The sequence below is a fragment of the Rana temporaria genome, chromosome 5 (genome assembly GCF_905171775.1).
Source record: "Rana temporaria chromosome 5, aRanTem1.1, whole genome shotgun sequence".
Classification (NCBI taxonomy): Eukaryota; Metazoa; Chordata; class Amphibia; order Anura; family Ranidae; genus Rana; species Rana temporaria.
The window spans coordinates 231,429,117-231,453,358 of NC_053493.1; the positions used below are offsets into that span (position 1 = coordinate 231,429,117).

Consider the following 24,242-nt stretch of genomic DNA (forward strand, 5'->3'; position numbering starts at 1 on the left):
TGATAAACGTCAATAAACACTGATAAACGCTCAAAAACGTCACTCACCAGCGTTTTTTTAACGTTTTTGATCCATTGAAAATAAAAAATTCTTCAACCAAAAAACGCTAAAAAACACTAACGCGGAAAAACGCAAAAAAATGCTAATAAACGCTAAAAAACACTATTGAAAGAACATTGAAAAAAGCTGAAAAAAGTTGAAAAACTCACTGCAAAGCTACTGGCGTTTTTATAACGTTATTTTAACGTCCAGTGTGCATGAGACCTAAAACTTGTAGCTTCTTGACAATGGAAAAGGAATTATTCTACTTATAAAGGTTGGATCTGGGCAAAGCAGGTATTCTATGTATATAGAACCATGGCCTTGACAGTGAGGGTGGTTAAACATAACTGTGAAGCATGCAATATCATATTTCGCCCAAACTGGACATTTGTAAAAGTCTACTTCGGGTCAGTTCAAAACAAAAAACAGAAAACAATTTTTAGAGATAAAATGAAAAGTAACTGGATCTACAATTTTTTCAATATTCTTGATTGAATTTAAATAGGTGTCTTTTTATTTATTGGATTATCTATCATAGCAGAGCAGCAGCGTCCCAGAATATAATGAAACAAGGACAGCATATGCAATCTTTGTGATATAAAAATAACAAAGCTGGTTTAGCTTTTATCTGGCATTGCAATTTTCTGGCTCTTCCTAATACATGCGATTGAATTGTATATTTTTTATATATATAAAATTAGTTTGGGGTTGCTGAACATGTTATTAGCTGTCAGAGGTGTTTTTCAATACAAAGAAGTCTGATTGCCATCTTTGAAATAGATGTCTAATTCTAGAAGTAAAATGTGTTTTGAATAACGCCACAGGAAAAAAAAAAAAAAAGAAGAAAAATTAGCAAAATAGACGTAAATGTGTTAATTTTCCTTAAAATAGATTTGTTAATAAAATAAGCAAAAATGTACCTCCAGTTTATTTATAAGACCCCTGATCCCCTGCTGCATTATAAATTGTACAGGAACTTTTATTTTTAACTATAATTGGTCATTATTCCAAGTAATACAAGCTGGGTGAACTAAACTAAGCACAATTTGCATCAAAACTGACCACATAACCAAATCGTTAGTGGACATAAATAAACTTTATCTGAAAAAAATATCTCTTGCTGACTATTTGCTGTTTACATTGTTCTAATGCATACAAAGCTAAAAAAAAAAGGTTTGTCTGGAGTTGTGCTTTAAAAGCTTTGCCTATATTTCATTTTTTCAACTGGTGTTATTTTTAAAACATATCCAGTTTTGCTATTAGACTTTTTTTCAGTTTGACCCTTTGTATTCTTCTAGTGAATACTCTGTTATTTTGTTACATAAAAATGCATTAGCTGAAAAATAGATATTTCTGCCGTGTATTTAAATACTGATGACAATGTTAATACTTACCATGTAAATGTTATTTTGATGCATATTGTATTGCATATACTTGACTATAAAATTTAGCTTGGGATGAAGGTTGTTCTCACTGTTTTAATGAAAAACAGAAACTCCTTTTAAGACTCCCCTCACCTAAACCTGAAAAGATTTGTGTTAGAAAGTTCTAGAAATATATCTAAAGCCACCACATACAGTATATATATATATATATATATATATATATATATATATATATATATATATATATATATATTTACATATTTTTATTTTTTACTGGATGTATAAAGGAAGTGAATTTTTTTTTTTATCCATGTCCCTGCTAGGGAGAATATGTATTTGCCCCGATGATCACCCGACTCCCCTCACCTAAACCTGAAAAGATTTGTGTTAGAAAGTTCTAGAAATATATCTAAAGCCACCACATACAGTATATATATATATATATATATATATATATATATATATATATATATATATATATATATATATATATATATATATTTATTTTTTATTGGATGTATAAAGGAAGTGAATTTTTTTTTTTTTTTTTTATCCATGTCCCTGCTAGGGAGAATATGTATTTGCCCCGATGATCATTGACAGTTGGACAAGAAACAATAGGAAATACAACCTTTTATAGCTGTCACAACAATAATAAAAGTGTAGAAATCTTCAAGGATTTTAAGCATTTCCTACTATAAAACTAGAAAACCTTAGACTTTTGGCATACTTTCATTACCACTAGGTTTCAAAATGCAGTTACCTTAGCTGGAGATTTTCCACTACTTATCCTCCACCTCTAAAATATATATGTTGTGTGTGGGGAGATGAAACTCAAGCACTCTACTCTGCATTCTGTAGGTGGAACCTAGTCACATTGTTTAGTATGGAGCCAAAGTACTGGTATATATTGAATTGGAAGCCAACTGGCCAACTTGAGCTTCCTTAGCTATCCTCACTAGATTACCATTTAGGCCTCATGCACACTGTACGTTAAAATAACGTGATAAAAACGCCAGTAGCTTTGCAGTGAGTTTTTCAACTTTTTTCAAAGTTTTTTCAATAGCGTTTTTTAGCGTTTTTTAGCATTTATTAGCGTTTATTAGCGTTTTTTAGCGTTTTTTTGCTGAAGAAACTATTATTATTTTTTTTTCAATGAATCAAAAACGTTAAGGCCTCATGCACACTGGACGTTAAAATAACGTTATAAAAGCGCCAATAGTTTTGCAGTGAGTTTTTCAACTTTTTTCAGCTATTTCAAAGTTTTTTCAATAGCGTTTTTTAGCATTTTTTAGCGTTTGAGCGTTTATCAGCGTTTATTGATCAGCTTTAGAGCGTTTTTACAGCTGAAAAACGTCTCTCAGAACCCACTAGTTTTTTTTTGTTTTTTTTTTTACTGCTCAAAAACGCCACTGCCCAAAACTGCTGATAACAGCCTATGTGTGCATGGACACATAGGATAACATGTTGGAGAGTTTATTGACTGTAGAAAAAAACGTTTACTGCCAAAAACAGCTGCTGTAAAAACATCCAAAAACGTCCAGTGTGCTTGAGGCCTGAAGATATTTTTTTTTTCAGTTAAAAGCGGTAATTCCTATAAAATACCACTTATGCTGTAAATGTTGACAGGGCAGATTGTATTGTGGATGATTTATAAAAAGTGAGTAGACTGTTTACTCTTTGCAAAGGAGCTTACTGAATGACCATCATCCAATTAGGCAATTAAAAATTTATTTTTTCCAAAATGTCCTTGCTTGTGATTGAGGTTTTATTTGTAAAGTGAAATTCCACTACATTCACTAAGCTCTAGGGAAAATGTCTCTGCAAGTGCCTCAGGCCTTGTACACACGGCCGAGTTTCTCGGCAAAAACCAGCAAGAAGCTTGCTGGCTTTTTTTTTTGCCGAGGAAACCGGTCGTGTGTACACTTTTCAACGAGGAAACCGCCGAGGATCTCGTCGGGCCAAAAAGAGAGCATGTTCTCTATTTCCTTGACGGCAATGGGAAAATTTGGCTCGCCGAGATCCTCGGCGGCTTCACAAGGAACTCGACGAGCAAAACGATGTGTTTTGCCCGTCGAGTTCCTCGGTCGTGTGTACGAGGCTTCACACAGTAAACAGCCTATTTGCCTTTATTAAATCAATTGCATTGTATTTTATGAAGGGGTGGAATTGCATAGCATCATTTGAGTTGTTTTTTGCAAGCCAGGCTGCATCAAACTGTTCATGGTGGGCTTTGCAGTTATACATTGTAGGTAATTTACTATTTAATACAGTCAGAGAATTTTCATGTTTCCTTATTTTACAGCCGTCAGAATCATAGCATATGGTTACTGACTACCAGGGGCTACTGCAAGTCGCACATTGCTTTTCAAAACCATGGGCATCAAAATCATACCTTATGATTATGTCAAGAGCAACAAGTGTGCTTACTGTGGCATACTTTTTAAACAATAAAGGTTATTTTTCTGACACTATATTTGAGTGTTCCCCCGAAAGCTGGATTGTTCTTGTTAAATTTTATCATTCCTTTCCTTAAATGGTTTCTCAGTAAAGGTACATTCAGTGACACAGCAACATTAATCAGCTTGTTCTAGTTTTTCTTTTCCATTTTCTGTTAGGCATAAGCAGGGTGCATTTTATAGTGCACGTTTCTGAATGATACAGTTGTATTTAAAGGAAACATCCCTAGAGTTCATACAATTAGCGATTCATAGGTTTTGAATTATATGGTGGCACATGGATCCAAAAACACGTGAGAGTCATTCTACAGATGCCAAATGCTGGATGAATGTAAACACTTTAGTGTTTTAAGTGATGCTCACAATATATATTCTGGGAAGTGGCCCAAATTGCAATACTAGAAACCATTTGAGGCAATGTGCTGATTTGCTTTTTATGTCTTTGAAAAGTTCTATTTTTGACAGCCTTCACATATTTCAGTGTAATTTAGTTGTCTGATATCGTTTTTTTGCATTTTTGTTACAAATGACCAAATCCAGGGCGATTGAGGACAACTTTTTCTTGATCTGTTTCATATGTTCTAGTTCTTTTGGAAGGAATTTTGTTATAGTGTGATTGGTGCATGTTAATAGGAAACTATTTACTATATGCCATACATTATACCCTTAAGCCCCATACACACTATCCGTTTTCCTGCAGGTTTTTGTCTTCAGGTTTACCAAAACCATCTAATATGAGGTCAAACCTCAAGAGTTTCAATTTGTATGCAATCAGGCAGGCCCTTGCACTACATGGTTTTGGTAAACCTGAAGAGAAAAATCTACAGAAAAACTGATAGTGTGTATGGGGCTTTAAAGCATGGGTCTTCAAACTATGACTCTCCAGTTGTTCAGGAACTACAATTCCCATCATGCCTAGTCATGTCTGTGAATGTCAGAGTTTTACAATGCCTCATGGGATGTGTAGTTCCACAACAGCTGGAGGGCCGTAGTTTGAGGATCCCTGCTTTAAAGCATGCAAAGTCAAATTCAGATTTGTATAAAAAGAGTTTGAGTACTTCCACCAACTCTGACAAAAGAACTGAGGGCCAGATTCACAAACGAGATACAACGGCGTATCTACTGATACGCCGTCGTATCTCTGTTTCTAACTATGCAACTGATTCATAGAATCAGTTACGCATAGCTAGCACTAAGATCCGACAGGTGTAATTGAATTACACTGTCGGATCTTAAGGATGCAATTCTAGGCCGGCCGCTAGGTGGCGAGGCCATTGCAGCCGGCGTAGAATATGCAAATGAAGACTTACGGCGATCCCTGAACGTCCCGAACGGCCCGTCGATCTAAATCTACGTAGTTTCCGTCGAGTTACGCCGCGTAAAACTAGGGCTGAGCCCTAGTTCTCTTAAGCCATGATAAGTATGGCCGTCGTTCCCGCGTCGAAATTTAAACATCAACGTCGTTTGCGTAAGACGTCCGTGAATGGCGCTGGACGCCATTTACGTTAACGTCTAAGCAAATGACGTTGGTGCGACGTCAGTTAGCGCAATGCACGTCGGGTAATTTACCCGACGGAGCATGCGCAGTACGTCCGGCGCGGGAGCGCGCCTAATTTAAATGGGACTCGCCCCATTCGACTGGGCACACCTTGCGCCGGACGGATTTAAGTTACACCGCTGCGAATTTCCAGGTAAGTGCTTTGTGGATCGGCACTTAGGAAGAAAATTTGCGGCGGTGTAACTTAAATGGGAAAAGTTAAGTTGCGCCCGGTTTTTGTGAATCTGGCCCTGAATTCTTACTCAATGGACTTAGAGGCGCAATTTAGGACAGAATAAATACAGGTTTTAGCCATAGCAACTATTAAAATACCTGCTTTAATTCATTATAAATAACAGTGGTTATTGCTCCATAAAGAAAATGCGAGGGATACCGAAATAACATTAACATGTCTGTGTTTTGGAAGCTCACATTCCAATTCATAGGGTGGCTTATGATGAACCATATTCTCAAGCCCCATACACAGGTTTTTGTCTTCAGATTTACCAAAACCATCTAATATGAGGTCAAACCTCAAGAGTTTCAATTTGTATGCAATCAGGCAGGCCCTTGCACTACATGGTTTTGGTAAACCTGAAGAGAAAAACCTGCAAGAAAACTGATAGTGTGTATGGGGCTTAAGGCAAAGACTGAGCAGAAGCTTCTAAAAGCACCAAAGTAATGTTTAAAGCATATGCAATGTATGAAGAGTGCATGGATGCAACTGCCTTAGCTCCAAAGCATCTTATTTTTTGTTAGTGGTTTCAACAGTTGAATAAACCCAACTGTTTGCTAAGTTTATCCTATTCTCTGTCTGATTTTAGCCGTGCCGTATCCAAAGTATAGCTCAATGTTATGGTCAGAGTGTAGTCATTTATGGTATACAGTACATATACTGTATGCATAAATCTATAGAATATTTATAACTGTTATCTTCTGATGTATGAAAGTTGTAAGTTGTAAGAAATATGAACATAACTAATATAGCATTATACATTAAAGCTAAGTTCCTAGCAAATTTGGGGTCCAAGCCTCCTTAAAACCCAACAACAATCACCCCCCCCAACTTTTATTTTAAAAAAAAGACAGCGAGCATACTAAGATAGATTGTGATAGGCTGCAAGCTTGCTACAGGAGGTGGTCAAAGATTGCAGACATACTTCATAAGTGTCTGGAGGCTGAGAATGTGCTGCGGGAAACAAAGGGTGCTTTCAATCTTTGTCATCATTGGGGGTTTGATTTAATAAATCAGCTTCTAACTTCAGCTTGTTCAATTAACCCTCCTGGCGGTATTCCAGAGTGTGGCTCGGAGATAAATTTTAGTACCATTAGCGGTAACTCTGAGCCCCACTCGGGATTGCATTGCAGAATCCTGGTGCAGATTACTTACCTTGTCCCCAGGATCCTGTGATGTCCCCCCGCTGTGTCTGCAGGCTGTGTCCACCCCCCCCCCTGCCCGATGCTGTGTTACTGTTTATTTCTGATCTGCAGAGCACTTCCATCCCTACTGTGGGCATGTGAAGCCCACTAGCAGTCTCTTCCGAAATATGGTGATGTTGGATACCCAGCATGCACCTCCCGATCTCACGCATGCCCCCTATACACATGCAATGCTATCCTTCGTTGATGCCCACTGACTTCGGGGAAACAATGACCATCTGCTGCGCCTGCTACGTAGACTCATTCCCTTTATCCCGAAAGAAGACATAGCAGTCGTGGTGGGTACAATTATCAACTCCAGACTCGACTATGCAAATGCCCTCTACCTCGGACTCCCAAAATACCAAATCACTCGTCTGCAAGTTGTTCAAAATACGGCCGCATGGGAATCAATCTCACCTTCACTGAGATCCCTTCATTGGTTGCCAGTAAAAGACAGAATCACTTTTAAGGCCCTCTGTCTGACACATAAGTGTGTTCAAGGAAATGCCCCCCAATATCTATGCGAAAAATTAAAATGTCACAACCCCAATCGCGTTCTGCGATCCACCAACCAAAATCTACTCCAGATACCCAAAGCCAGATACAAGTCCAAAGGAGAACGAAGAGTTGGAATCCAAGGACCTAGACTATGGAATGCTCTACCAACCAGCATCCGGTTGGAGGTGAATCACCTGGCCTTCAGAAAAAAACTCAAAACCCATCTTTTTTGAGGGCAAAAGGACAGTAGGGAAAGGATACTAAGCGCCCAGAGGCGATTCAGTTCGCATGTGTTGCGCTATATAAGTTTCTCACTCACTCATGACACACATCTCCCAGGAGTACAGAGGCCACGGGATATGATGTAAATTGCCACGGCCCGGAAGTGGCAGATTAGAAGGGACCCCATGGCAACAGTGCATACAGAGGAAATAAAAAAAAATGTTGGCCCAAATGTTGTTGTTCATTCTGAAAGCTGATGATTGATGTAAAGTTAAAATTATGGGTGGAACTCCACTTTAAGTGTGAAGCATTTCCAAATAAAACGCTTTGTGACGTGCACCTATAACATACAGTATGTACTATATTGTGTGAGGATCACACAGATTCTCCTTATAGTGTTACACAAAGTTACGTAGTATCCAAAAATGAGGGGTTGCAGCCCTGTACATATACTGTATGTAAACAGAGATCAGTTATTTTAAAACTAACACCATCAGCACACGCTCATTTGCATTAACCAAATACAAAACTACAGGCAGCCTTGTGTAAAAAAAGAAAAAACACAATACATTTAATTACATATAACTGTTTTGAGAATATGATCATCAGAATCCTCTGTGGGACCACTAAGGCTAATGAGAAACCCACAGAGGAAAAAGGAAGACTGGCTGTTTGGAAACATGTTTAAATCACATTAAGTACATTGCATCGTGTACAGGAATTAACGTCTTAAGCTTTTTTTTTTGCAATGTGGGTACAGTGCTTTAAAGCAGAGGGAGCAGATATATGTATTATGCTTTTAATCACATCACCTTCAGTAATGATTTTTTGACAGCATTAAAATCTGCTGCATTTGCCTTCAGAAAATAACTCTAGAATTTTAGCACTGTGGAAGCTTATAAAATATTTTACCATACTGTAGGTATTTTTTTTTTCCGAGCAAAGCCATATTAAATTAAAATACATTGTAACCACATTCTGGTTTTGATTACCTTGATTACATGAGAATCCACTACCCTTTAATTTTAAGTCCTCCAGAGCAACCAATTAAGCAGGTGTTTAAGATATAACTAACACTTAATTAAACAATCAATCTAATTCTTATTATCATCAAGACAATTTCCTTAAGGATCAAGCTACCTAGCAAACTTACCATACACAGCAGAAGTTTTGTTTCAGTAGTATGTGTTGACTGAGATATCACAAAAAAGTTGAGCTGTCTTCAAAAGTGACAGGCCACCATTGTCCATTGCCTTCATGAGCTTCTTCCTTAGCATCTTCCCACTTTTTGTTTACATAAGCAGGACTATCCATGGCGCTTCACACAATATATTGGGGGTTATTTACTAAAGGCAAATCCACTTTGCACTACACGTGCAAACTACAAGTGCAAAGTGCACTTGAAATTGCACTGAAAGTGCACTTGGAAGACCTGAGGGGGACATGCCGCAATCCCAGCTGTCAGCATGAGATTGTGATTTTTTTTCCCGATCTCATGCTTTCCAGCCTAGAGGAGAGAAGTGGGGTCTTATTGACCACGCATCTCTCCATAAAGTGGACCTGTCGCTAACAATTCCTATTACAAGGGATGTTTACATTCCTTGTAATAGGAATAAAAGTGATAAAAAAATGTAAAAAATTGTGTAAAAAAAAAGAAATAAAGTAAAAAATAAAATAAATTAATTAATTAAAACGCCCCTGTCTCTGGTAGCTCGTGTTCAGAAGCAAACACACACGCAAGTCCCGCCCACATATGTAAACGCCGTTTAAACCATGAAGAGGTATCATCGTGTGCGTTAGAGCGCAAGCAACAATTCTAGCACTCTACCTCCTCTGTAACTCTAAACTGGTAACCTGTAAAAAATAAAGAAATTTAAGCATCTCTATGGAGATTTTTAAGTACCAAAGTTTGGTGCCATTCCATGGGTGTGCACAATTTTAAAGTGTGACATGTTAGGTATCTATTTACTCAGCGTAACATAATCTTTCACATTATACAAAAAAAATTAGGCTAACTTTACTGTTTTGTTATATTTTAATTAATGAAACCGTTTTTTTTTCCCCCCAAAAAAGGCGTTTGAAAAATTATTGTGCAAATATCAGGCGAGATTAAAAGTTGCAATGACCGCCATTTTATTCCCTAGGGTGTCTGCTAAAAAAACATATACAGTATATAGTGTTTGGGAGTTCTGAGTAGTTTTATAGCAAAAAAAATATGATTTTTACATGTAGGAGAGGAGTACCAGAATAGGCTCGGTATGGAAGTGGTTAAACTTCATGACTTTTAAGAATTTATGATTGATTTGCACACTAATCGTTTGCTAATAACCTACAGTAATACCTCTTCTTTAAACAAACCAGTTATTTTTTCAAAAACAAGAATACTCTTACCTATAGATATTCACATGTTGTGGTCTTTTATACAACTGTACGTTAGCCTTTATTGGCTACCGTCTATGTCCAATGAGATTACATGGCGAAAACATTTTTTTGTTCTATTAGAAAACTCTGGATCTTTTCAGAAGTATGCTTTCTAATGCTAACCTAGTGATGGAGGAATGATTGTATTGTCATTCTTGGTTTCCCCAAACTGTATAGCTGTAATCTTTGAAACGATTTAATAAAAATATTGAACAGGAAAAAGTATACATTTCTTTGTTATCTAAAAGTAATGACAAAGCTATGCCAAAATAAACAGGCTCATAATAAATATATTAAAATCAAATGAAAATGTAAAATTTGCTGTGATCCAAAAGTGATATACACCGGCGGTCCCTGGGTTACAAACAAAATAGGGTCTGTAGGTTTGTTCTTAAGTTGAATCTGTTTGTAAGTTGGAATAAGTGATTTTTTTAAATGTAGCTCCATCAAGAAAATTATTTTTATGTTTTTGGGATAGCATAGAGAAGGGTTAACATCCTGTAGCATTTGTTTTGCTGACTCTGCCCCTGCTCAGAAGATTTCACCTCACTTTCTGTCCCAATGACAATTGGATCTTGAACATTTTGGGTTGTTGTGGAAAAAAGGATTGGTGATTGGTGATAAAGCTTCAGTGGAGACACATATTAACTCTGAGGCCTAGTACACACGACCGAGGAACTCGTCGTAAATGAAACATCGTTTTCCTCGACGAGTTCCTTGTCAGGCTTGTGGAGAAACTTGACAAGCTTTCTTTGCGTACACACTGTCGAGACCAAATCTCCTCGTTCTCAAACGTGGTGACGTACAACACATACAACGGCAGGGGAAGTTCGATTCCACTGGCACAATCCTTGGGGCTGCTTTTGCTAATCTCATGTTACTGCGTGTTAAGTAAAAGTTTGGTAAGAGACAATTTGCACTTTTCAGACTGTTACAGCGTGACAAATGTGCTATCTCCATTACAAATGCTACTTTTACCGAAGGTGCGCTCCCGTCTCATACTTTATTCTGAGCATGCACGGGTTTCTTAGCATACACACGATCATGTTTCTCGTCGAAAACCACCTGGACTAGGAACACGACGAGGAAATTGAGACTCCTGTCGAGGAAAAAGAGAACTTGTTCTCTTTTTTTCTTGTCGAGTTCCTCGACAGTTTTCTCGATGAAAAACATACACACGACCGGTTTCCTCGGCAAAAAAGCTCTCCCACCAAGTTTCTTGATGGATTCTGTCGAGGAAAACGGTCGTGTGTACGAGGCCTTACAGGAGAGAATTTCCCTCCCTAGGGGTAGATTTCCTCTCACTTCTGTTGCCTTCCTCCATTTGTAAGTAGGAGTCGTTTGTAAGTCAAGTGTTTGTAACCCGGGGACCGCCTTTATAGGTGTGAGAGCTGAATTAGGTAAGACCATGAAAAAGACACAATGATAAATAGCTCAGTCGGTATATAACTAGTAATGCCGATCCTAACTGGTGACAGTTTATTTCAAAATATAATTACTCAACATTCCACTCTGATAAGCAGGTAAAAGGACCTCATTAAAACACCTTCCATATATTTTTAATGGTAACAATAGTTTTAGTTATATACAGTGTACTTGTACATTTTTATAAATCCACATTTCATGCTAAGATAATTCTCACATTTGGTCTTGCCTACTGGAGTTTTCAGCTTTGAGAGATATTTAGAAATGAATACACGGCTTGCCTGCAGGTTACCCATAACCACCTTAAAAGATAACTGTAGTTTTAAAAAACATTAAACACATTAGTTCAACATGATCATGCAAACCAAGTGGATCAATATCACAAAATGCTAAAAGCAGACACTCCTGCATTTATTAGCTAACCTATAGAGAGCACACGTCTCCAAACCAAGACTAAGAAAAAAGAAAGCGTTTGGGAGCCCTGTAGATGTGTATTCTGATTACCACAGTTGCCTGCTGGAATCACATGTAAAGGAGAAATCAGCAGAGCTTAGTAAAATGGATGCTGGGACTGTCTGCTTCTAGCAGTTTGCAATCTCCAAGGATTGCATGAGTTCATTCCTATAAATAATGTATAATTTCTAGACCCAGCAATGAAGACTTTGTATTACACAGGTATGTTACATAGTTACATAATTACATAGCAGGTGAGGTTAAAAAAAGACACAAGTCCACAAGAATTAGATACTTTATTTGTTTTCTTTTCTGCTACTACAGTGCAAACTGTATATAAACTACATAAACAGACTAAAGCAGCCATAAATCTGGATTAAAATCTGTCCGGTTCAGCAGGGACCAGCCTACTTTCAATCCATGTATAGACAGGGAGGTTGTACAGAAGTCTATCTACAAATCAACTTCTATACAACCATCATATCAGATTTCCCCCACTCGATCAGCACTGCAGGCTATAGCTGACAGCTCTGATCAGTGTATTCTAACAACAGGAAAGTCTCCCCACTGTCAGAATACAATAGCTCAGTGGGGAGTTTTCCCTCATCCACCTTGAATGTGTGGTTGGGGGAATTAGATCATTTTTTTTTGTTCAACCTACTGGTTGAATTTAAAAAAAACTGATCAATATATGGGCTATTTTTTATAATAAACACAATAATGATAAAAAAAATGTCTCTATCACTTAATTAGTTTTCTTTTCTACAGACCTAGATTGATATGGTCACTGGGGGGGTTTTATAGGTTGACTAACTACTAGTGATGGGTGAATCTGTTTGGGTTCAGTTTGTGGGCGCATTTGGTGAACAGAGCTAAAAAGCCACAATATGGAAACCCTGTTCGTCAACAGGAGGCAAATTTTGAAAATCAATTCTCTAAATGTTCAAGGCTGGGAAGCAAGGGATTGTCAAACAAATGGCAGGAAGAGGAGCAGGACATGTACAAATGCAGAAAACTAAATACACTATTTGGAAGGAAGCAGCTCTTTCAATAAAGGCAAAAGTCAAACATTAAAGACATGTTAGAGGGTTGCCTTAAAAACTGTTTGTGAAGTGGTGCATCTGAACAAAAAGTGACATTTGAAAGAAAAAAAAGATATCAGATTGCAGGTTGCTAAATTATATTTTCCAGCCACTTTGCTCTGTTTGTAAACAAAGCAGCCAGTATTACCCTCCATTCATATTAGACCTGTACCCTAGATGAAAAACTGCTATGGTATGTAAAAGGGGATCCTGTAAAAGAAACAGCAAACACATAAGCAGTGTTGCTCACGAATATTTGCATTTCGAATATTCGTTACGAATATGGCATATTCGAATATTCGCGAATAACTCGAATTTCGTGGCCAAAATTCGCTATTCCGAATATTCGTATTTTTTCAAATTTATTTTTAAAACAGATCACATCCTATCGACGTCTAAAAGCATTGCTGGTATGATTAGAGACCCTGGGCCGAGTAGCTAAGCTGAGGCGATCCTTTTATGTTGCCGAATATTCGCAATCGCGAATATTCGATTTCCGAATATTCGCGATTACTTTTTCCGCCCTTCTTTTGCATCAGAGCCAATCAGAGTTCTCCTACCACAGTTGTCAAAATCTCGCAATCAATTTCGCATTCGCATTAGCGAAATTTCAAAAAAATATCACCAATATTCGATTTCCGAATATTCGCGAATACTTTCTCCGCCCTTCTTTTGCATCAGAGCCAATCAGAGTTGTCAAAATCTCGCAATCAATTTCGCATTAGCGAAATTTCGATAAAATATCACCAATATTCGATTTCCGAATATTCGCGAATACTTTCTCCGCCCTTCTTTTGCATCAGAGCCAATCAGAGTTCTCCTACATCAGTTGTCAAAATTTCGCAATCAATTTCGCATTCGCATTAGCGAAATTTCGCAATTTTTTTTTTTATAAAATATCACGAATATTCGATTTTAGCGAATATTTCACGAATATTCGTCTATATATTCGTGATATATCGCGAAATCGAATATGGCGTATTCCGCTCAACACTACACATGAGACTCATTGTAAAAATACATACCAAACCTTATCAGGGTGTGGTTTGAAAAAAATGCGGAATCCTATGCAAGAAAAAGTATACAATGGTGTTGGATAAGGGGTCAATAGTAATCCCTGGTTAACCATTCATCAAAAAAAATAAAAATAAAACAATGTTAATAAACACACCACATATTTGAAGTTCTTTATTTAAACAAAAAAGACCTACAATGTAAATCTATCAGTCAATCATGTTGCCCAGTAATGTAGATCAACGTCATTAACAATGAACAATGCCAACCCACCAAAACAAGACACACTATCATCAACATGCCTACTTCCAGAGGACTCCTTGCAGAGAATGTCATTTCCAAAGCCAGGAACACAATTAAACAAATGAGTGGGGTATCCTGGGTGATATCCCTGACTTAATATGATCATGACATAACCTGAGATACCCTGCCATTTTTCTTAAATCCAAAAGCAGGGCCTGGAGCTTTCATTTCTAGCAAAAGTCTGCCAGGAGCCTGGGTTGTTTGTGTCCTGTTTCGGTGGGTCATCAGGTTTGTCGTTCATCTTGATTGATGTGGATTTACATTGCTGGATGACGTCATAGATAAGGCCTTTTTTTTTTACATGTGTGGTATTTTTATTTACTATTTCTTTTTCTTTTTTGTTGGTGGTGGGATGAGTATGCAGGGGTACTATACTGTATACTATTCACATGGGGAAAGTGAGGATATCTCAGGGTTCCTTTTATTTTTGAAGGAACTTCCAAATTCTAATATGTTCCCATGTTCCCTGCCAACGCCTCATGCCCCAAGCCAGGGATGTGAGAAAGAGGCTGTTTTCCACATAAACATGAGAACTGGGTGCTTTGCAAAGCAGGTTTTCCTCTGGTAAGGTGCGCTGTCCTTTTTGAGGGCATACCAAACCCTAACAAAGGGGTAGGTATCCCTTGTAACATTGACTAAATATAGTGTCCATAAAAACTGGGGGGCGGGTTCCACTTGCTGTTTTATTCTTTCTTTTATGCGGGAGCCCCCCTATAAAATCCTATCTATCTATCTATCTATCTATCTGTCTGTCTGTCTGTCTGTCTGTCTGTCTGTCTATCTATCTATCTATCTATCTATCTATCTATCTGTCTGTCTGTCTGTCTGTCGGTCTGTCTGTCTGTCTGTCTGTCTATATATCTATCTGTTGAACAATTCCAAGCATCAGTAAACAGCAGAAAATTTCAAATTATAAAACTCATCAGGAAGCAGTTGTGAGACTATAATTAGAAAACTCTAAGTGGTTGGTTCAGCTAGTAGATTTTCTAGTTCAGTAAAATAAAGCAAATTAACCACTTAAAGACCTCAGGTGTTTTTCAGATTTGGTGTTTGCAAGACTAAAACAGTTTTTTCTGCTAGAAAATTACTTAAAACCCCCAAACATTATATATATTTTTTTCTAACACCCTAGAGAATAAAATGGCGGTCATCGCAATACTTTTTGTCACACCGTATTTGCACAACAGTCTTACAAGCGCACTTTTTTTGGAAAAAATTCACTTTTTTGAATTAAAAAATAAGACAACAATAAATTTGGCCCAATTTTTTTATATATTGTGAAAGATAATGTTACGCCGAGTAAAATGATACCCAACATGTCATGCTTTAAAATTGCGCCCGCTCGTGGCATGGCGTCAAACTTTTACCCTTAAAAATCTAGATAGGCGACGTTTAAAAAATTCTATAAGTTGCATTTTTTGAGCTACAGAGTAGCTCTAGGGCTATAATTATTGCTCTCGCTCTAACGATCGCGGCGATACCTCACTTGTGTGATTTGAACACCGTTTTCATATGCGGGCGCTACTCGCGTATGCGTTCGCTTCTGCGCGCGAGCTCGTCAGGACGGGGCGCTTTAAAAAAAAAATGTTTTTGTTTTCTTATTTAATTTTATTGATTTTATTATTTTTTACACTAAAATATAAAAAAAAAAAAAATGATCACTTTTATTCCTATTACAAGGAATGTAAACATCCCTTGTAATAGAAAAAAGCATGACAGGTCCTCTTAAATATGAGATCTGGGGTCAAAAAGACCTCAGATCTCATATTTAGGCTTAAATGCAAAAAAAAAAAAAAAAAAAGGAAAATTTGTCATTTAAAAAAATTACAGAAAAAAAATTGTCTCTTTAAGAGGCTGGGCGGGACTGACGTTTTGACGTCACTTCCGCCCAGCAGAGCTATGAGGACGGGTGGGGGCCATCTTGCCCTCACTCAAGTCCTCACTCTCCAGGCGGCAGCATCGGATCTCCTCTGCCGCTACCGACGGCTCCGGTAAGCGGCAGAGGGCGCGGAAAAGCAGCGGGAGGGGCCCTCTCCCGCCACCGATAACGGCGATCTCGCGGCAAATCCGCCGCGGAGACCGCCGTTATCGTTTACACGGCCGCCCGCTAAAAACATGGATATCTCAGTTGTGGCAGCAGCTGCTGCCGTTACTGAGATATCCATGTTTAAAAAGAGGACGTACATATACAGTGGGGGGTCCTTAAGTGGTTAAATATACGTGTTTATTTGCTTTAAAAACGGGATCATCTTGTTATTAGACAAATAAACATCTGTGTGCTTATAAATTGCATACAAAATCCCCTCCTCTATAACTAGAGCATGGTATTTATGATTTTAGACATAATGTTACAAAAAAAATATTCTCAAAGCTACAAGATCTAGTTAAACTCCTCAGACTTTCAGTTAATTCATTAAGGCAACTAAAATATTGCTGAGCAAAGTACAATGGCTGACATTAACCGTTTACATGTAAAACAAAACAATTCTACCACTACATCATCTTTCAGGCAGACCTGATGGGAAAGTCCATACAGCCCTACGGACAGTCAGATATAAACGGGCTGGTGTACCTTTACAGCCACCTACTACCTCTGGGTTGCCCAGGTACAAGAAAAAAAATACAGAAAAGGACGATTCGGAGGTAGCCCAATGTAAACTGACAGCTGAGTCCATTTTGAGTTTATAGAGCTGTCACTGGTCTACTTGTGTCCACTGAGCATAGACCAAGGGCATGGATGTCAAAACACTGACATTTGACTCATGAACTCTGATTCAGCAAGAATATGCTCATGGATCCCCTGCTGAGCAGACTGTGATCCACGTGAAGGGTGCCTTCTACGTATGTTATCTCTCATACAATTGCTCTGCTTATTTAATAAGGTAATGCAAAGTAACCTTTGTCAACTAACCAGATGTGCTTCTTTTCCTCAGTTGTATCAAGTATACTTAAATGTGGTTGGTTACTATAGTCTCCTTCACTGTGAATATAGATATTGTTCTCTGCACTGCCTTTTTAAATAACACAAGGGGAGAGGCGCCTCTGGGTGTAGATGTTTAAAATAATTTTAATAACAGAGTAGTAAACATAGAAAAAATCCCAAACAAGGGGGAGAGATCATCAGGTCCGTCAGTCTGTTCCTGGTCCTGCTGGGGCGCTGTGCTGCTTGAATTTTGCTCACGCAGCTGACAGATGGAGATGTAGCTGGCTGCGGTGGAGGAAGAACTTTAAAGCGAGGCTTGGAGCTTAATGAAGGAGTGCGGCCGCCAAGTCACACGCAGCCTGTACACTCACGAAACGCGTTGCATTGCCAGTGACGTCACTACTCCTCGCCTGCCAAACCAACTGCGCTCCAAGCCTCGCTCTGAGGTTCTTCCTCCACCGCAGCCAGCTACATCTCCATCTGTCAGCGGCGTGAGCAAAATTACAACAGCACAGTGCCCCAGCAAAACCAGGAACAGACTGACGGACCTGATGATCTCTCCCCCTTGTTTGGGATCTTTTCTATGCCTGATTTTCACCACCAAAATGTGAGTGGCCTATGTTTACTACTCTGTTATTAAAATTATTTTAAACCTCTACACCCAGAGGCGCTTCTCGCCTTGTGTTTTTTTCCTGTAGAATTGGAATTGTTCCCCTCTGATGGCAACCCTGAAAATTTAGCCTTAACCCCTGCTATACTATTCCTCCCCGGCACCTGGACTTCCTATATTACCAGAGTTTGGACTTTCTCTGTTCTACTGACTGTACATACTATGATGTCCATCAAGTAATTTTAATACTGACTTGATACTTGTTGCTCTGTTTTTTTGCGCATTTTACTTGTGTATTGTGCCTTTTTAAATAAGTCCAGTTATATGTGTCAGTAACTTCTTTCTTCAGATTGCATTAAACACACTTATGCAAAGTACTGAGGCAGATCCAAAAAAATTAGATCTGCTGATGCTGCCGTTTTCAAATGTTGAGAAAAGCAGGCCACCTCACGGACATTTTAATACAATGTCCCAAAATGAATTTAAAGTGGTTGTAAACCCACTTTTTTCACTTTTACCTACAGGTAAGCCTATAATAAGGCTTACCTGTAGGTATAAAGAATATCTCCTAAACCTGTACGGTTTAGGAGATATTCCCCTCGCAATACAACCACTTTATGGAAAAAAAAGGTAAAGTTGCATATTATTGCCTCTTGTACTGTAATAAAATGAGTAAGATTGTGATTGTGTCGTTTAGATTTGTTTCCTGACATTTGATGCATTATACCTAAATTATTTTAGTTCCTGAGGTTATATTATATTTTTAATTGCAGGCACTGGACTTTGAGAAAACAAGGATGTATACGTTGAAAGTCGAAGCTGTCAATACATATGAAGACTCCAGGTTTCAGTACATGGGACCCTTCAAGGACGATGCTACTGTTAAAATTTTGGTGGAGGATGCGGATGAGCCGCCAGTGTTCACCAAATCAGCCTATGTACTTGAAATCATGGAAGATGCCCGAATTAACACTCTTATAGGAACAGTCACAGCCCAAGATCCAGATGCTGCCAGAAGTCCTGTAAAGTAAGCATTAGAAAAATGCACATATATTTCCTTGTATGCACATCGATTTCATTGTAGTGATCAAAGCTGCAAAATGTTATATTGTTAAAAGCTTTGTAGATGATGAGACTAGAATTATCAAAGGATGTTTTAGTTTAACTTTTTAGCTTGATGTGTCATTCATGCAAATGGATTTTATAGAGTTCTGGATTTTTACATTGTTTCATAAGTTCAAACCCATGTGAGCTGCAAATATATGATGGTGTAAGTCTTTTTTAACATAGCTCATTCTGAACAGGGGATAGAAAGGCGAATGATACAAGATGAATGGACTAAAAGCCATATCTTTAAACTTTTTGTTTTATTAATGCCTAGAACAGAATGTCCTACGTTTTTTGATAAGGCTATGAGAGTAAAAGGTGGTTGTATCCCTTCCATAATTTTCCATTTTTAAGTTGCCCAGATAAAAATGCAGCTCTCGTTGGATTATAAGAAATTACCACTGATGTCAGCCACTTTGTCATTGGTTGTACCACTCACCATAGGAGGCTGAAATCTATTATGGAGAGAAAATTAGTTGTGTTTTAATTCAACAGGTATAAACAGGTATGTCATGCAGACTTATTTAGGAATAAACTGTAAAGATTGCACTGATACAGTGATTTCTTAGCAGCTAATCAGATTTTGTATTGTAATTACTAAAAGAAAAAATCTTAGTAGTCAATACAAGTACATACACTATATTACTAATAGTAGTGGGATGCCCGCCTTTACACGTAGAATACATGAACTTTAATGGCATCCCAGTCTTAGTCTGTAGGGTTCAATATTGAGTTGACCCACCCTTTGCAGCTATAACAGCTTTAACTCTTCTGGGAAGGCTGTCCACAAGGTTTAGGAGTGTGTCTATGGGAATTTTTGACCATTCTTCCAGAAGCACATTTGTGAGGTCAGGCATTAATGTTAAACTAGAAGACCTGGTTGAAGTCTCCGCTCTAATTCATCCCAAAGGTGTTCTATTGGCTTGAGGTCAGGCCTCCGTGCAGGCCAGTCAAGTTCCTCCACCCCAAACTCACTCATCCTTGACTTTATGGACCTTGCTTTGTGTACTGGTGCACAGTCATGTTGGAACAGGAAGGGGACACCCTTAAACTGTTCCCACGAAGTTGGGAGCATAAAATTGTCCAAAATGATTTGATATGCTGATACCTTAAGAGTTCCCTTCACTGGAACTAAGGGGCCAAGCCCAACACCTGAAAAACAACCCCACACCATAATTCCCCCTCGATCAAATGATTTGGACCAGTGCACAAATCAAGGTCTATAAAGACATGGATGAGCGAGTTTGGGGTGGAGGAACTTCACTGGTCTGCACCTGTCCTGACCTCAACTCGATAGAACACTTTTGGGATGAATTAGAGTGAAGTCTGAGATCCAGGCCTTCTCGTCCAACATCAATGCCTGACCTCCCAAATGTGCTTCTGGAAGAATGGTCACACATTCCCATAGACACACTCCTAAACCTTGTGGACAGCCTTCCCAGAGGAGTTGAAGTTGTTATAGCTGCAATAGGTGGGCCAACTCAATATTGAACCCTATGGACTAAGACTGGGATGCCAAGTTCATGTGCGTGTAATTACCTCCCTTAATTAAAATATCATTATAAATGAACCATTACCCTATTTATTAAAGGTTAATACAGACATATTTTGATCCAGGAAAATTAGACAAGCAATTTTGGGGGTCAGAAAATAAACTTTTGTTGTCAAAGTGACAAAGTTGGAAACATTTGCTTTGGGGAGTTCTCTGATCGTGTGAAAGAGAGAGTATAATATTTGGGGGTCAGTTTTATTTATCAATATTTACACTGCACCTTGTTAGATTGTAAGAAGAATCTGGTGTCGGCCAGGATTCTCACCCATTGTGGCTGAGGGGGGATGTCTGTTCTGAGTGGAAAAACTAGTTTCACAGTTTTCCTCCAGGATAGGAACTCTGGGATTGGGTCCTGGAGCTCAGAGACTTTGTAGAGACTTGGAAGGGATTACGCTTCAAACATGGTCTATCTTTTGATGGTGAGTTACCAGCATTTGCTGATTATGCAAGTGTGCAAAGGTGTTATGATACAACCCCTGTATTAGCAGCTCCCTTTGTCTGATAGAAACCTCAGGTTTCTGGTAAGAAATGAATCACAGACTAATCATGTTCTGCAAACAATTGGATTCTTAAAGGGTAACTCCACTTTCGTGGGGGAAAAAATTGCAAATAAAGAAAAAATATTATAGCACATATGATTTCGACACTAATCATTTTGTAATTGAATGTTATTAAAAATGACCTTTACTTTTCAATCTGCAGCCAATGTAATTTTCTGAGAATACATTGCAATATGGCTACCTGGAGTTTTCTGTGTACGTCCAAATTATGTTTCTTGGGAGTGGTCAGTACACACTATGGCCCACATGGCGTTGCGCCGTCGTAAGTCCTAATCTGGGCCGTCGTATCTATGCGACTGATTCTTAGGCCTCGTACACACGACCAGACATGTCCGATGAAAACGGTCCACGGACTGTTTTCATCGGACATGTCTGCTGGGTGATTTTGGTCTGATGTGTGTACACACCATCAGACCAAATTCCCCGCGGACAGAATACGCGGTGACGTGGCGGCGACGTGGCAGCGAAGATGACGCGGCGACGTGCGCGAACCAGGAAGTTCAATTCTTCCACGCATGCGTCAAATCACTTCGACGCATGCGTGGGATTTCGGGCCAGTGGACATGTCCGATGAGTCGTACTAACCAGTCGTACTTCGGGCCAGCGGACATGTCCGACGAACAGGCTTCCAGCAGGCAAGTTTCTTAGCATGCTAAGAAACTTTTGTCCGCTGGAAACCTGTCCGCTGGGCCGGAAAACTGTCCGGTAGGCCCTACACACGGTCGAACATGTCCGTGGAAACTGGTCCGACGGATCAGTTTCAGCGGACATGTTCGGTCGTGTGTACAAGGCCTTAGAATCAGTTACGCATAGATAACCATTAGATCCGACAGACGTAAGGCTCTTACGCTGTCGGATCTTAAATGCAATTTTTTTTTCGCCGCTAGGTGTCACCTCCGTCGTTTTCCCGATCGAGTATGCAAATTAGCAAAATACGCGAATTCCCGAACCAACGACCGGCCGACGCAGTGAAGATATGACGTTTACGTATGATTTGCTCTGCTATATGAGGGGCAACCAATGTTAAGTATGGCCGTCGTTCCCGCGTTGAAATTAAAAAATTTACGTTGTTTGCGTAAGTCGTCCGTGAATAGGGCTGGACGCCATTTACGTTAACGTCGAAACCAATGACGTCCTTGCGACGTCATTTAGCGCAATGCACGTCGGGAAATTTTAGGGACGGCGCATACGCAGTACGTTCGGCGCGGGAACGCGCCTAATTTAAATGATCCACGCCCCCTACCTGGATCATTTGAATTAGGCGGGCTTGCGCCGGAGGATTTACGCTACGCCGCCGCAACTTTACAGGCAAGCACTTGCCCGTAAAACTTGCGGCGGCGTAACGTAAATAAGACACGTTACGCCGCCGCATTTTTAAGTCATTCTACGAGAATCTGGCCCTCTGTGTACAGAATGTGTACTGACCAGTCCCAAGAAACATAATTTCCTGCTTGTTTGATTTGCTCACCAATTTCCCCAAAAGTGTGCCTAAGATTCAAGTCAGATTTCAGGCATCCCTTGTAACACAAATGTCATTTTTTTCAGAGATACTTTCAATAGGAACCCATCTAAAGGGATGCAGGCCCAGCAGATTTTCTCATTACTGCCCTGTAGCTCCTCACCTGACAGTTAATTAAAAAACACTCCCATTAGACCCACTTGGCCCAGAGGCACAGACAAACACACATGAATTTCTTCAGAATAACAAACGGTAGGAATCTGCAACAAAGTTTGTTATAATCCTTGCAATGTACATAAATCACCCAGAGGGGAATGTTTTTTTTTGCAACAAAAGTGGAGTTACGCTTTAAAGGACAGCTGAATCATGCTAATGAGAAAAAGATTGGAGCGCTACATACTGGTAGTATAGTTGACTACATAAGATAAATACACAATATTTCATATTCACAATGAGCAAAGAAACGGTCCGAAGCTCTGTGCCCGCGCCTGTGAGGTCATAATGTCGCAGTCACGAAAAAAAAACGCTGATCGCCGCCATTGCTAGTAAAAAAAAAATATTAATAAAAATGACATAAAACTATCCCCTATTTTTTAAACGCTATATCTTTTGTGTAAACCAATCAATAAATGCTTATTGCAATCTTTTTTTACCAAAAATAAGTAGAAGAATACGTATCGGCCTAAACTGAGGAAAAAAAAATGTTTTTTATATATTTTTTGGGGATATTTATTATAGCAAGGCGTAAAAAATGTTGTATTTTTTTCAAAATTGTCGCTCTATTTTTGTTTATAGCGCAAAAAATGAAAACCGCAGAGGTGATCAAATACCACCAAAAGAAAGCTCTATTTGTGGGAAAAAAAGGACGCCAATTTTGTTTGGAAAACAACGTCGCACGACCGCGCAATTGTCAGTTAAAGCGACGCAGTGCGGAATCGCAAAAAGGGGCAAGGTCCTTAACCTGCATAATGGTCCGGGTCTTAAGTGGTTAAACACTATAGCAATTTTTTGGGCCATTTTGGAAAATTTGCTTTAGTCCATAGCAACCCACAGTTTCTACTTTTTCCTGGTCTCGATTGGTTAATTGATTAAAATTGGGATGCAAATTGATTACAAATCTTTTTTAGCTGGCATTGTGATGCTTTTGACCCAGTTCTATAGTTTTGAACGTTTGGTTAAAAAAAAAAAAAACACTGTGTGGCAAATGATTGTGGGTAAAGGCTGTTTGAAAGCTTCCTTGGTGACTTGGCTTAGTGTACGTCCAGTATTTGAACTCCAAGGGCCAGATTCACGTAGAAGTGCGGCGGCGTAACGTATCGTAGATACGTTACACCGCCGCAAGTTTTCATCGCAAGTGCCTGATTCACAAAGCACTTGCAATGAAAACCTACGCTGGCGGCCTCCGGCATAAGCCCGCGTAATTTAAAGGGGCGTGTGCCATTAAAATTAGGCGCGACCTACTGCGCATGCTCCGTTTTGAAATTCCCGCCGTGCTTTGCGCGAACTGACGTCATTTTTTCGAACAGCGATGTGCGTAGCGTACTTCCGTATTCCCGGACGTCTTACACAAACGACGTGAATTTTTACATTTCGACGCAGGAACGACGGCCATACTTTATACAGCACATACGTGTGCTGTGTAAAGTTAGGGCACCCAAAATGACGACTAACTTTGCGACGGGAAACTAGACTAGCAGCGACGTAGCGAACGCGAAAAACCATTGTGGAACGCCGGAAACGTATAATTTGCATACCCGACGCTGGTTTA

At 39.1% G+C, this 24,242-nt stretch overlaps 1 protein-coding gene across 2 annotated transcripts in view; it reads left to right on the forward strand.

Annotated features, from left to right (window-relative positions):
* LOC120940617 (cadherin-6-like) overlaps positions 1-24,242 on the forward strand; it is a 516,101-nt gene that overhangs the window by 417,317 nt on the left and 74,542 nt on the right. For both annotated transcript variants that reach the window (XM_040353572.1, XM_040353571.1), the window contains one exon: positions 18,570-18,823. In XM_040353572.1, coding sequence (XP_040209506.1) covers positions 18,570-18,823 — 254 coding nt within the window. The remainder of the gene's footprint in view (positions 1-18,569; positions 18,824-24,242) is intronic.